The following is a 15,279-nucleotide window of genomic DNA, read 5'->3' as shown; positions in this document are numbered from 1 at the left end:
CCAGCTAGCAAAGCAGGAGGTGACCAAGTTAGGAGAGGGGGTGCTGCTAATCATCTCTTACAAGGGGAGGAGGTGGAAAAAAAGAGAATGAGGCTGGGGGGTGGGGTGGTAGGATGAAGCTATTTTTATCTGGATTCCACGAAGACAGCTGCCGTCCTCCCGAGTGTCTGTGAGACTTGCCTGCGCTTTCCATCACATGGAACAGTGACACAAGCAGTGATACGAGAATAAAAGGAGGCAGAACAGGACAAAAGAAAAAGCAGTCTGCCATGGAACCTGTCACTATTGAGTATCACTTTAATATTTGTGGCACAATAAAAAAAAACAACTCTGTCCTTGATGCTTTCAGAGAGGCCAGTTGTGGGGTGGGTGCTGAAAATCTCATAAGCTTATCCGCTTTAGCTGAAAGCATTACAGACTTTGGGCTCTGTAACTGCCCATGTGTCTAATTATAATTCTTTAAGTGAGACATCAAACATATCAGCTGCTGATTATACATAATTGTAATTGATGTGTACTAGGCTGTCACTATTCCTCCTCAGGCGCACATGCAAAACAAACTAGACAATATTTAAGGCTTGATTCAAAGTGTTTGTGCTGACTTAGCCCACCAGTTTAAATAATTATAAATCCTTGTTCAAAACAAAATATACATGCCCATATGATTCATTAGCCTATCAGCCATCTATTTTGGAGATGTGGGTACCAAAGCAAATGGCTCCAGTCTGGTGGGTAACAGGTATATCTTTGATAGATATACAAAGACTGTTCTCTTTGGGAAGGCACATTTTACCATTTCGGCAGGCAGCTAGCCCAGGTCGCATGCTATGACCCTGACATTCCGTTGCCACTCCAGGACGGCCAGGACCCCTACCCTCCCTTGAAGTGAGAGACGCAAGATAAGGGAGGATAGAGTGACAGTGACATGCTCCACGGCTATAAGCCAGGCAAGTAATTCTGTTGATGGCAGCCACATGCCACAAAATCCACGCTCTGATACAAGCCATTGGTTCCCATCAACTAGCCACATTCTCCCACAGCCCAATTTAGCTCTTTGTGCCAGTCCATGAATTCCTTCCTGAAAATGGAAGGATGAAATGCATATCAAGCAGGATTCAACGCTAATTAGCCAATCATCAGTATCTAAACATGGCCTAGGGATAGCTGCCATGCCATTGTTAATGCCACCTCACATTAACCAGTTTTCTGTTAATATGGCCGATATTAGGAATTCATTTTCCTCTGTCCTAGCAAATACTAAGCATGGAGGTGCCATGGTTAATGCATATAGTGGAGAGACTAGGCCCTAAGTCACTTTATATTAACAAAGCCTACTGTAGGAGTTTTTTTTTTTTAAAGGAGAAACCATATCATATAAGTGGGATATGTCTAGTTTTTGTTCTAACAAGTATGGACAAAACAGAGGCATAAATAGTTGGAGTAGTTGGAAAACAACAAAGAATTAATTCTACTTAGATTGAGTAAGAGAAATGTAACATTTATTTCAAAATTTCCATGTAAAAATATACATCAGCATGGGGTTTACTGCAAAAAACTTTTGACAATCATCGACTTTTGACAATAATTTCCATCATAGTGGAAAAACTTCCATTTTGATACATTCTACGAGGTTGTACATTTTTGTCACCTATCTCAAAAAAAGCCTACAATGATAGTTGGATAGGGTTTTAATTTATAGAGCCGTGTTGTGAACACCAATGTGTATGATTTATGAAACAGACTATACATTTTCCAAAGACAGGAATTTTTGAGTAGAGAAGTAAAACTTGGAGATTTTGAACTTTCCCTGAATCAAAGTGCAAAGGATAAAGCTTAAAATGTTGGGCTCAAAATGATTCTAAAATACAAAATTACTCAGACATATGAATGTTACCAACTCTTATCTAAGCTGAAGAAATGCTAAAGAATATGATTATGCAGTAAGTCTTTCTGCAAGCTGTTCCTGGAAACTGAAAAAATGTTTACCAATGCAACTACATTTTCTTAGTAAGTTATGGATCTTTTTATGATAAGACCATTTGTACTATTTTAGGATTTGCAAATAGGTTGTAAATAACATGTGCTTTTAGCTCTTATGTTCGGATTCTCTCAATTCAACTGTTTATATACACAGTCATTCATCCAAATGTACCAAGTCATAGCAGTCCATCATTTGTACTGGTTGTAATTGTAAAATAACAGTAAAATCGGTATTTCAAAAGTTGCCAATCTGGTGCCGGACTCACAAAACCTTAGGGAAAAACAATCTCAACTTTCCTATGTATATTCATAAGAAAAAGATCCTTGCTATATCAGGACTTATGCTTTTCCTAAATTGGATAACTTCCATTTGTCTTGGGTAAAGAATTAAAAAAGGTAATGTTTACAACCCAATATTAACACTCAACTATTTGAGGAAAAACAAAAAGTGCTGATTGTGATACTGAGGCTAGTAGTTATTCCTGGATGAGAGTTTGCAATCTGTGTTTCAAGTTTAGGAGACTTTAGTAATCTATGCAAACAAAAAATGCAAAGTCCACCTAGTCAGGTGGGATGATTTAAGTATTGAAAATAAAATTGAAAATAGATCAATAATCCTTTTGGTGATGAAGATGGAAGAGTGACTGCATTTCAATGCTAATTAGCCAACCATTCACATGTAAATATGGCATAGGGCAAGGTGCCATTCTTTATGCCACCTCACATTGACCTGTTTTCTGTTTGCATGGCTAATATTAGGACCAAATTTTCCTCCGTCCTAAGCAAATGCTGTGATCTGCTAATAGGGCATTAAGTTCATAAATGAAAAAAAAAAAAAAAAAGTAAGAATAAAGAAGTGCACCTTTAAAGCTTCTTGGGAAGCTTGTCAACTTTATTCCTTACAAATCTTGAGAAGTTTTACGCAAAGAAAATGTTTGTGAATCCGACAATAGAGCTTTGCTTTAACCAGCCCTTCCATCCCCATGCAACACAATCTTCCCTCCATTCCCTTCTCATTATGTGTGGTACATAGAGCTTGATTGCAGAAAGCACTGTAGCACTGGGGTCTTGCTAAAACTAGCTCCTCCAACTGGCGAACGTTTGAGCAGATGATCTGGAACAAAAGAATAAGACACAAACCAGAAATGAAGAGATTATTTAAATAAAGAGGGTTCTTATTTGTTTGAGATGGCACTACTAGTAGAACTATGAATAATTGGCTTATTTCCTCCAGCATAGCCTGGACCTCATGCAGTGGTTAATCAATACAAGGCTTTTAGACTGAGGAAGCAAAACAGACATAATAAATAAAGAGAAGCAGCAGTGCTGGAGAGACAGCTACATATTAACAATGGCATTTGCGTGCACACATACACACAAGGAGAAATGAAATAGATGAAATATCTTGCTTCTCTGTCTTTTCTTATTTTATATATCTTGTTTGACCCTTGTTTAATCAGGTAGTTCAATTAATAAAAATAGGCAATAGGCTACAGGCCTCTTGATGTGTTTGGGACTAAGGTCTGTTTATTTTAACTGTTATGTTAACTATTTTGAAGCAGTTCTATTTTGATGAACCACCATAATTGACCATTTGCAAAATAATGATTGACATAGCGATCCACCAATCCGTGCTTAGTATCCGTCTACTTCCTCTGACATGTTGCTCCGACAATTCCGACAGTTCCAACAGAGCCCCCGACACCACACAGAGTATGGCTCAGAAGTACAAAAGTACGGCTTTTGTTGCAGCGGTTTGACTCTTACAAGGACATAACATGGTAAAAATGTGTTTTTGGGGAACCACTGAGATGGTAGCGTCCATCTTCAAAGTTTGTCAGAAATCGCAACAGTAACTAAGGGGGGTGGGAGTTAACAGAAATGTTGCAAATGGTCAATTGCAACTGCAGTAGTGAATTGTGATTCACTGTATTCCAATTATTTATTTATTTATTTTTTACACCCCAACAAATACAGAAAATATTCCCAGCTTTATGAATGAAATGGTAAAAATAAATATTTTAAATAAATTTGAATTTAAATCTGGAAATACGCAAGACAATTTTTGGATGTTGAGTCTGATCTTGATACGGAATTGCCCTGAAACTAAATCTCTGGCTTCACTATTAATACGAGCTCTGAGCCTGTAAAATGCCCCATGGATAAATAAAAACCAGACACTAGAAAGATATAGCTCACAACCTAAAGTAAAAGGTTTACTGTATAAGTAATACAGATAGAACAAAAAATAAATAGGTTATAAAAAAAAAAAAAGAAACTCAAGTGTCCAGAACATAAGGCCTCAGGTCTGATGAAGCAACTACAGTCGATCATCGACCTTTGGCCCAAGGTGCTCTGGTACCATGTACACTTATGCACCTCAGGTTCGAATATGATGTTTGTTATGGACAATCCATGACTAGCACAGAAGTCCAATAACACCCTGCTTGGGTTCAGATCAGGGAGGTCATTCCTCTGAATCACACCCCTCCAGGTAACCCAGTTGTTGCCAACGTGAGCGCTGAAGACTCTTGGTAGAACTAGGGAGTCAGTAGGTGAAGCCTTCTGCAGCACCCCTTCCCCAGTCTTCAAGAAGACCAAGTACTCCAAACTACTGTTAGTTTTTCTCTCTGCAACACACAGTTGCCACTGAGGTGGCCCTCTGATCCACCAACTCCAACTGTGTGGCAGCCAGCCAGGGACTTGCGAGTATCCTCACAAATGCCCAGCATTTCTTCTTTCATCAGGCCTCAGGCTATGTTGTGGACATACGGGTGAAGAGAGGGACAGAGCTGTCAACTGATCCCCATCTGGTGGCAAGTTAGATCAGATGGCAGGGAGGCTGCCGAACAGGCCTAGTAAGCCAAAACTTGTAATCAGGGTTTGCTAGGACCACCTGGTGGAGGACTGTCCAGAATTATTTCAAATTTCACCTCCGACTGTACGTCTCCTGTATTCTGGTGGAGGTTTGGGACATGAAGTTGGAATGCATTCTGTTGAAAACCTCTGTTATGGAAGCAGCTGCAAGGAGCTGTGGCCAGAAGGTGGTCAGTGCTTGTCATGACAGCAACCCAAGAAGCCACTAGTGGACATTGGTGGAGAGGGAGACTGTTAAGCTGAAGGAGGGCTTTCAGGCCTGGTTGACACAGGGGAATCCTGACTAAACAGAGAAGTACTGGTAGGCCAGAGAGGCTGCAGGTGTGGTTGTTGCAGAAGCGAAAGCCAGGGTGTGGGAGGAGTTTGGAGAGGTTATGGAAAATGACTTTTGAGCAGCCTCAAAGAGGTTCTGAAAAACCATTTGTTGATTCGAGAGGGGAAGGCAGGACAGCACCCAGGGTCTTCTCATCAGGAGCGGGAAAACGCAGATCCCGACTCGGGACATTGTTGGAAGGTGGAAGCAACACTTTCAGAAACACCTAAACCTGACAGACACACCCTCTGTTCAGGAGGCAGTGCTGGAAGCTTTTGGGGGCATCTGAGCCCATCTCCTGAGCAGAGATCACTGGGGTAGTCAGAAAGGTCCTCAGCAGCAATGCACCGGGGTCGGACAAGAATAGTCTTGAAATGCTGAAGGCTCTGGATATTGTTGGGATCTTGTAGTTGACACATCTCTTCAATGTTGCACGGATTTCAGGAACAGTGCCTTTGGATTGGCAGGCAGGAGTGGTGGTCCCCATTTTCAAAAAAGGGACGGGAAGGTGTGTTGCAGCTATCAAGTAATCACAGTACTCAGCTTCCTGGGAAAGCCTATGCCAAGGTGCTGGAAAGGAGATTCTGGCTGACTGTCAAATCTCAGATTCACGATGAGTAATGTGGATTCTGACCTGGTAGTGGAACAGTGGACCAACTTTTTACCCACTCGCAGATAGCCGAGAGGTCACTGGAATACGCTAATCCTGTCTACATGCGTTTTGTGGATTCTGAAAAGGCTTATGACCGCGTTCTCTGAATATCCTGCGAGAGGTGCTGCAGGAGTATGCACTGCTGGAGTAGCTGCTGCAAGCCACTCTATCCCTTTACAGCGAGAGCTGTGAGAGCTGGAGCAGTTTGCAGCTGAGGGTGACATAGTCAAGATGAGGATCAGCACCTCCAAGTCTGAGGCCAACGTTCTCTTCCAGTTGCCCAGTTGATCCAATAAGTCCCATACAAGTGAGGGTTGAGCAGCTGCCCCAAGTGGAGGATTTCAGATATCTCGGGGTCTTATTCACGAGTGAGAAATGATAGGGACTTGAGTTTGCAACTTGCACTCAAGTTGCACTCAAGTTACGTACAAATTGACTTCAGACTCGACTTAAACTTGTCCTCAAATGACTTCAGACACTACTTGGATTGTAGATTAGTGACTTGTGAACAATGACCATCTGTAAAAGCATGGCATTAATGGACTGTATAAAAATATTTTTAGGCTGTGCGTGACTATGACATATCTAAATGTCACTTTGTTGCACGGACAAACAACAGCACGGTATCAGCTGCAGAGCCTTTTGTAATATTTGGCTAAATCCGTTGAAACCAATAACAGACTGCAATTTGCAAAGCCTGCGGTATCACAATAAAGGATGCTGGATTGGCAACGTCAAATGTTATCAGACACTTGAGAACATACCCATCCAGGTCACTTTTTGCACAATGCCAGCATTATTGTAGGGAATATTTACATGCGTTATCACCGATGGGTTAGCAAGCTAACTTTGGGCCTAACCCTGGCTTTTCCATCTCATATTGGTGGCTCACTTTTAAGCTGGGTACATCTGCCATGGTAACTTAGACTGCACACCTAACCTATTCCGTTATGTTGAGGCTACTGGATCTAAAGATACAAAGCCTGCCTCCTGACAAATCAACGCTGGAAAGACTTTTTAAATATCCTTTGTTGCAAAAATTCCATTTACAAAACCAGATATGGCCAAAAACATTACATTCAAATGAATGAGATGACTAGTAAAAAGAACTGTACAGGTAATACTAATGAATTAACAAATAGTAAGATGAGGTGAGGATGTTTAGAGACCGGCAGAACCCCTTTGCATTCCCAGATGTTTTATCGGAGATATTACAGGTTTGTAGCGTTTGCCCACTCTGGTTATGAAAGAGGGCTTCTATCAAATAGCACGTAACCTTAATTATTTGACTATCATTATCAATAATGAATGAAATTTACAATTGCATATTAAGTATGCTTTATTTCTTTCACAGGATTCCTGAGTGACTGGTGCAATAGATTGCACTCATATTGCCATCACTGTAGCCCTGGGGACATGAGGCGGACTTTGTGAATAGAAAGTCTTTTCACAGCCATAAAATGATGAAAATATTAAAAGTATGCCAACTACACTTTAACAATGAGGCAGTGATGAGCCTATTTATTTATGCATTCACACTTTCTGCAACTTTTCTCCAGTAATCCTCTCTAGTCTTGGCAGCAGAAACAGTCTTACGTTTTGCTGTTTTGTTTATGTATTGCTCATTATTATTCATTATACTAGTTTGTTCATAAATTTTGGTAATCCATTTCTTTCCCATAATTTCTACAGTATACTTAAAATGTTGAAATGTTTACATAGTCTAGTTTATCGTGTTTGTGTATTATTTTACTTTTTCTACTATTTTATTGCTTATTTTCATATTCTAATTGTGTGCTTACATTCTATTTCTTTTTCCCTGCTGAATGCTATTACATTCTGCTGCTACAACGACTTAATTTCCCCATGGGCATCAATCAAGTTTCATCTTATTTCAAATGCTGCATTTGATACAAACACCGCCCCTTTTGTGTGAACATGCTCACAGCTGGATTGGAAAGTCCTGGGTTAACAAAACAAGGTGATAACCACCATCGTGTAACCAGTTAGCCAGGATTGCCATGGTTTTGTGAGGCCAGCTATCACAAAGATACCCTATGTTGAAATTGCTTTGTGAGACAGGCCCAATGTGTAAGAGTTAGGACCTCAGTACCAGAGAAGGGGAAACTACAAGGGTTGAAAGGAAAGAGTGATGTAAACCCGAAAAACTAAATCTACAGGTTCCTGTTCCCGATCTGACATATTCATCAGATGTTCATGTTTCAAGGCCAATTACAGTTTTTATCTATAAAAAGCTGAGCTTTGTTTGCTATTGTACAATTGTGGTTCCTATCTATAGCTTAATTTAGGTTACATTATCATTTAATTTAGTGCCTGATATTTGAATATCTAAATAAGACAATGTAATCAGCTGGCTGTACATTTCTTAGAAATAACCGTTATGGTTTAAGCAGACCATCTGAGACTTGACTCAGACTCGTGACCAAAGACGTGAGACTTGACTCAGACTTGTCCCTCAAATACTTGAGACTTGACTTGGACTTGCAATAAATGACTTGAGAGCATCTCTGGTAAGAAAGATTATTAGATTGACTACTGGTTAGGTGCATCGGCTGCAGTAATGCAGGCTTTGTATTGGACTGTGGTGTTAAAGAGAGAGCTTAGTTACAAAGCAAAGCTCTTGATTCACCAGTCGATCTTCGTTCTGACCTTCACCGATGGCCACAAGCTCTGCGTAGTGACTGTAAGAATGAGATTGTGGGAATGAGGCTTCACTGCAAGGCAGCTGGCCTCACCGTTCGTGACAGGGTGAGGAGTTCAGTAATCCAGGAGGACCCCCTCCACATTGAGAGGAGCCAGTTGAAGTGGTTTGAGTACCTCGTAAGGATGCCCCCTGGCCACCTCCCTTTAGAGGTGTACCACGCATAATCAACAGGGAGGAGACCCCAGGGTAGACCCAGGAAATGCTGGAGAGACTACATATCACAGCTGGCCTTGGAGCACCTGGGGATAACCCAGGAGCTGGAGGAAGTTGCTGGGGAAAAGGACATCTGGGCTGCTCTGCTTGCCCAGTTGTCACTGCAATCCTGACCCAGATAAGCGGCTAAAAACTGGATGGATGGATGGATGGATGAAAAAAAGATAAAGGGACTTCCTCAATTTTTTCTACCAACATAAATAAAACTGTGATGATGATCCAACCTCCCTTAAATGTCATGCACTATACACTATTCTGATGAGCCCCAATAGTGTCTTTTCCATAGGATTTCCAATAGTTTTGGCTTGATCGTTTGCTATGTAGATCAACCCCCACTCCTGATTTAAACTTATCAATGTATCTCACCTTCATCCAGAACTTAGCCTACACCATCTTTCTAGCTACATACAGTTGCAGGAGTAGGCTAGTTTTTGTGGTCTATTGTATGTTCCTAACACTCAAAACCAATGACCACTTCTGGGTACCGCACTTACAATGTAGTTTGAAAATAAAACTGTCAAACTGGAAGCAGAACGTGGCAAGTTATGTGGCGAGTTAAGAGTCCAGCAAACATAGATAATAAGAGAGGTGGTGCATTGCAGTAAGCAAAGGAGAAGACATTGGGGCCATAGAAAAATAAGCAATACCTTATTTCAGGAGCGACATGACAAGCAAGGCAAAATGCACAAATGGTTGGGTTTCGAACCGTCTAGCCACACTATGTATCGTATTTAGGCATTAACATTGATTTAAAAAAATGGCTGGTAAAAATATAAGTGGCTGGTAGAATTTAGAAATCTACCAGACAGTGGCTAATCAAAAAGTCTCTGGATCAAAAAGTTAATTTCCCACCTTTCATCTTGAGACAATGTAGGTGGCTGTCTCAATTTATAATGGAGATGCTCACCCGAGACAAGAGAAGCTTTACACTGCACACAGTGAGGCTAAGGCATGATAGGGGTGGATGGAGGAGGGCTCCTGCCATGACTGGTTAGCAATGCTTTGGGCCTGGATTGGCTATGCTTCATTTTTGTTTTTTTGAGTTTGAGTCAAAAACTCGTTAAAGACTTCTTTTTCATATTTCAACAAAACAACTTGGACCAGTATTTTGATGTTACAATCCGTAACATGACAGTTGTCAGGTCAGGAACAAGAGGTACAGAATGAGTCTAAAGCAGAGAGAGACAGAGAGAGGGAGACAGAGAGAGACACAGACAGACAGAGAGAGAGAGAGAGAGAGAGAGAGAGAGAGAGAGAGAGAGAGAGAGACAGAGAGAGAGAGAGAGAGAGAGAGAGAGAGAGAGAGACAGACAGACAGAGACAGAGAGAGAGAGACAGAATGAAGCATGTGAATGTCTCCAATAGGCTAAGCCATGTCTCCACACTTCAGATTGCATTCCACTGCAATGCACCTTGGGGGATACTGGCTGCCATGTGACATACAGCAGCAAAGGGAGAGGAGACGAGGCATGAGAGCAGCAGAGGTACAAAGTGGGATTGAGGGATGAGAGAAAGAAAAGTAGGAGAGAAAATGGGCGGGAAAGGGAAAAACAAGGACCAAGGACAGATAGACACAAAGAAAGAAAGATAATAGAAAAGAAGAGAAAGGATAGAGAAGAGGAAACAAAGGAGACAGAGAAGGGTGTATATGGAAGTATGAAGTCTGAAAAATGCTGAAAGGTTCTATATAGAAAGCAGTGTAGTGGGAGGAAAAGTTCACACAACAGCCACAACATACTGCTGCTGAGAAGGAACAGGGCAGAGTTGGTATGTCTATAACAAACACATAAGTTCACACACTTTGAAAACAGAAACATTGCAAACAGACACGCATGTAAACACACACAAATATATGAACCATACTTACTGATTTGTGGACCCAAAGTTGCTTCCAGAGAATGCTACAAAACAGAAAAAATGATTTGTCACTGTATTACTAAAGCAGATCAATTGGCCAATTCTGGTAATTAAACATAGTGACTGCCAGTATGACACAGCTGAATAACAATAACAATGCTATTTCTACACCCATGTCATAGCAAGTCAGTTATCCACGAGACAAACAGAACTAATGTCTCCGTTAGGGATGTCAATGGTTAACCGTTAATCAGTCAACCACCGAGAATATTTTTGACCGGTTACGCATGTCGGTCTATAGGTTAATTTGCATACACCAGTGTTGCCAACTTGGCGACTTTGTCGCTAGATTTAGCGACTTTTCAGACCCCCCTGGCGACTTTATTTCTCAAAAGCGACTAGCGACAAATCTGGCGACTTTTTCTGACCATGGGAAGCAATGTTAATGTGTTGAATCCCAAAGCATTTGGCAATAAATTGGTTCGGCTGATGCCGGTTTTCTCTACTTGTCTTGTCTAATCCAGAGGTCTAACGATCACAGCGCTTCCCACACACAGCGTAGCTCCCTCCCTCCACTGAGAGCAGGGACTGTAGGATAGGGTCCACTTGTAATTGCTACCGGCGTACGCCGAAACTGGCCCGGGTGGGCGGAGTCAGCACTTAATATTAAAACGGGCTACGCCACGGCGTGCATAACAAGTGCAGATATTTATATGCAAATTACAGCAGATGGACAGCGCTTCGAAATGCGGGGCCAAAGCTCATCTATCTACTAAAGCAAGGAATCTCTGTCTGTCTGTGAGTCTGAGTGAGTGTGTGTGTCCTTCGCATATCTCGAGAACCGTTCGTCCGATCTACTTCACACTTGGCGGGTGTATTGCTGGGGACCAAGGACGTGCAGCGTCGGATTTGGTGCAATTTGGACACGCGATACGTTCATTATTAATAAACTTTGAATAAACAAGCGAACAGCGCTCTGTGCAGCAGCGGGGCGAACGGGCACTGCACTAGTTGAGTCAATGGAGTGCCGGACTAAAAGGAAAGCGCCACTTTCTTGTATTTCACGTCATTTCGCGTTTTTTCTTAAAAATTAACCGGTTAGTTAACGGTTAATGGGTGTCGGCCTATCAAAGCAAAATTAACCGAAACTGACATCCCTAGTCTCCATCTATGTGCTGTGCACATAACATGACCAGACACATGCAAATCATTACCACCTGGGAATACTATGGGAGAGAGGGAGAGCAGGGCGATAGAAGGATGAATGGATGGATAAGGGGGAAGGTTGGACAGTTTGAAATACGTATATGACTGACAAGAGAAAGATTAAGGGTGCCAAGGAACAGGATCGAGAGGTAGAGCAGCTCTCCGCTGAGCCACCGAAGAAGCAGTTCGCTGCTGCTAGCCATAACCTAGGGCTGGGCGATATGGTTGAACTCAATATCACGATAATCATAAGGAATTTTCTCGATATCAATATATATCACGATCTGGTTCATGTATGCAAAATCACGTTAAATAATCAAATTAATGTTCATCATTGAACCGAATGGTGATGTTAGGTGTGATGTCAAACAAAACAGAAATATTCAAATAATATTCCTACCATACCTCATTTTATGAGTTTTTAAGTAAAATTTGCTTGTCATCATCAATTTAGACAGCAGAAATGTGTGTCACAATATTAAAATATCTTCACGATATGATTCCACTGAAAGATGATAAATGATAATATTGAATTATCGCCCAGCCCCACCATAACCGCATAGTAGCACAGCCACCGCTAGCTGCAGTACCTCAGTAGTTCAATATTTGGAAAGAAGCCGGCTCAAAAATAAGCAATACATTGAGTGATGGACATTGTCACAACAGTGAGAGAAAACAGGGAATACATGCAAGCAGCTGTGCAGTCATTGCACTTCACAGAATGCCAAACAACTGCACAAAGAGGGTACAGGGAAGATGAACATTGTCAACAGGGGCAACTATATTGAAGTGCAAGGTTCGACAAAACTGTTGCGCAAAACATCTCAGACAATCCTACAAATGTGAAGCATTCTCACCATGACATACAAAACGAGTTATTTGACATTACGGCAAATATGATTAGGGACCAAATATGGAGTGAAATAGAGGAAGCTGGACTGTTTGCATTGATGGTTCAAGAAAGTAAGGACGTTAGTAAAAAAATAACAGGTGTCTGTGGTGGCATACTACTTGCACCAAGAAGGTGCGCTGGAAGAATTCCTCCATTTCATCCCAGCCGATGGCTTAGATGCCGAATCGCTTTTCAAAACAATCAATAGATGCTTAAAAAAATGCAACTTTGACCATGTCTGTTTTGCTAAGCAGTACGACGGCACAGCCGTTATGTCAGGGTGTAGTGACTGCGTATAAGACAAATTCTGAAAAGAGGTCCCATAGGCATTGTACATTCATTGCCACGCACAGTCTGAATCTTGTTTTGGTGGACCGTGTTTAAAACATACAAGGAGCAGCAGAGTTCTTTGAATCAGTGCAGATGCTGTTCAATTATTTTTTCAGCTCTGCCCTGTAGTATCAGTTGATATTAAGGTAGGATCCACCTTTGTGTGTGGAGGGAACGTTAAAACGTTTAAAAACGGATAGAGATTGTTCAGAGATGGGAACATGCCTCGTGTCAATTCATTGCTCTGTATATTAGCTCTATAAGTTGTACATAACAACATGGTGTCAGAAGTGAAAAGACATGCAACAGCAGTCGGCTTCACTGGACAGCACTATTGAGCCGGTTGAATGTGCGAAGAAAAAAGAAGAGAAGAAAGAAAAGCAAAAAAAGCAAAAGAGAAGTAGTAGTCAACAAAGTAATAGTTGGAAATCCTGCAAGCACTCACCTCCACCTTGGGGCTGTTGTCCAAAGCCTGAGAAGCTGCTGGGCTGGGCTCCAAACCCTGAGCCTTGCTGGGCCAGGCTCCCAAATGATGGAGCGCTCTGATTGGCTATAGAGCCAAAGGAGGGCGCACTGGGGGGTGAGGCGAAGCTGAGGAAGGAAGCAGACACAGAGGATGTGGCATGGGTTGCAATAATGGCTTGTCAGCCATGAGATGGTGCTCTACATTGTAAGGGCAAGAAAAACCTGTTTCTGTGGGGTTGGACTCAGAGTAAACGAGTAACATCATCAACTTGCCCATCCCATCCCCCACAAGGAAATGATGAAACAATATGCAGGGAAACTGCCTCTGGGCAAATAATATCAGAGCCCATTACTTCCAAGGCCTAATGCAATGAGACCTGTTTTGAATTTCAATAGAAGATGTAGCTATGCTCTGTCAACACTCTTTCCCTCCCCACCCTCTAGAAGGCAGAGCCGTATTTTGGTTGGAGAGAAGAGAAAATTGAGGACAGTAAATTTCAGAGCCCAACACAGAGTATTAACGTAAAGTAATGCAATCAAATCCATGGTCTCCACAGTTTTTTTGACATTTCTGATCATGGAGTCTACACATACAGCATTTATCTCCGGACGGCAAATGTGCAGCCTGGAGAAGACGGTCATATACAGAATGAGAAAGTAAGAGCAGAGGACACATTATGGAAGAGTGTGCTAGAGAAAGTACAATAGAGAGAAAGACATGATGCTGCATCTTGTCTTCTTCTGTCTTCATCTTTTCTTCCAGTTTTGAGTTTTTTTTTCATTTAGTGTCTGTTCTCTGATTGAGTTGTGTTTTTTTTTTATAATAATAATAATAATAATAATAATAATAATAATAATAATAATAATAATAATAAGTAAGATGTTTTATATGCTCGTTTTTTTTGCACAAGCTGTAAATCCTTCTCTTATTTCTATGTTTTGTTGTTTTAGATGTGTAACGTAATTACATTAAACTGCGTGTGACCTTCACTTGTGGTTTAGGGTGATGCTTATCAGAACCCTTACAAGAACAACTATTCGGCTGCTTGATGCAGCAGGCTTTGAAAATTGGGAAAACAATGTCCGTGCAGCTTATCAAACATATCCTCTCCTCCTCCTCTCCAAGAGTATGAAAAATATGACCTAACAACAAAAGGATACAACTGACTGAAATAAAATAGAAAACAACAACTCATTGAGCTGGGCTGATAAGACAAAATGAGAGAAAACACTAAGCCATTGGGCTGGATGCCATTTGACAGCCCTTGCTGGATTAAACCCACTGACATCTTATTACAGCAAAGAGAGAAAGAAGGAAAAAAGGACAGGAAAGAGAGAGAAATTATTCCAGTGTCCAGGGTAATTTCCTTGTCTATCTCCCTTGAAGTAAACATGCATGTGAGACAGAAGGTGTCAGCTGTGTGTGTGTGTGTATGAGGGTAGTAGAGGATTGAGAGTTGGGGGTTTAGGCGGTAATCCCTTCTACAGGACCCACGCCCAATGCAAGACTCCCAAGGGAGAGAAAAGAGAGAACAAGCGAGACAGAGGGAGAGGGAGAGGGAGCAGGCCAGTTTAATCTGCTGGCAGCATGACCCCAGAGTGGGATTATCTGAGTGGAATAATCTAGTACTGCATAGAGCTCCATGGTTTTGTAGCCGTGCCCATTGGTCCCAGCACATGTTAATGTGGTGGGTTGAGGGTGGAGAAATCATTTGAAGAGGTGGAAGCGGTGGTAGGGAGATAGAGGATGAATTAATCCTATCTTCTGT

The 15,279-nt window shown here is 41.6% G+C and overlaps 1 protein-coding gene across 3 annotated transcripts in view; it reads right to left on the bottom strand.

The window, feature by feature from the left end:
• Positions 1–1,519: 1,519 nt before the first annotated feature.
• Positions 1,520–15,279, bottom strand: part of nup214 (nucleoporin 214) — an 87,485-nt gene continuing 73,725 nt past the window's right edge. For all 3 annotated transcript variants that reach the window (XM_071896744.2, XM_071896747.2, XM_071896745.2), the window contains 3 exons: positions 13,491–13,636; positions 10,628–10,661; positions 1,520–3,094 (listed from right to left, as the gene is read on the bottom strand). In XM_071896744.2, the coding sequence (XP_071752845.1) occupies positions 3,058–3,094; positions 10,628–10,661; positions 13,491–13,636 (217 nt within the window). In that variant the 3' untranslated portion in view covers positions 1,520–3,057. The remainder of the gene's footprint in view (positions 3,095–10,627; positions 10,662–13,490; positions 13,637–15,279) is intronic.

Source organism: Centroberyx gerrardi, chromosome 2 (genome assembly GCF_048128805.1).
Source record: "Centroberyx gerrardi isolate f3 chromosome 2, fCenGer3.hap1.cur.20231027, whole genome shotgun sequence".
Lineage (NCBI taxonomy): Eukaryota > Metazoa > Chordata > Actinopteri > Beryciformes > Berycidae > Centroberyx > Centroberyx gerrardi.
Note: the sequence above shows the minus strand (reverse complement) of the source record. Positions and strands in the feature narration are given on the sequence as shown.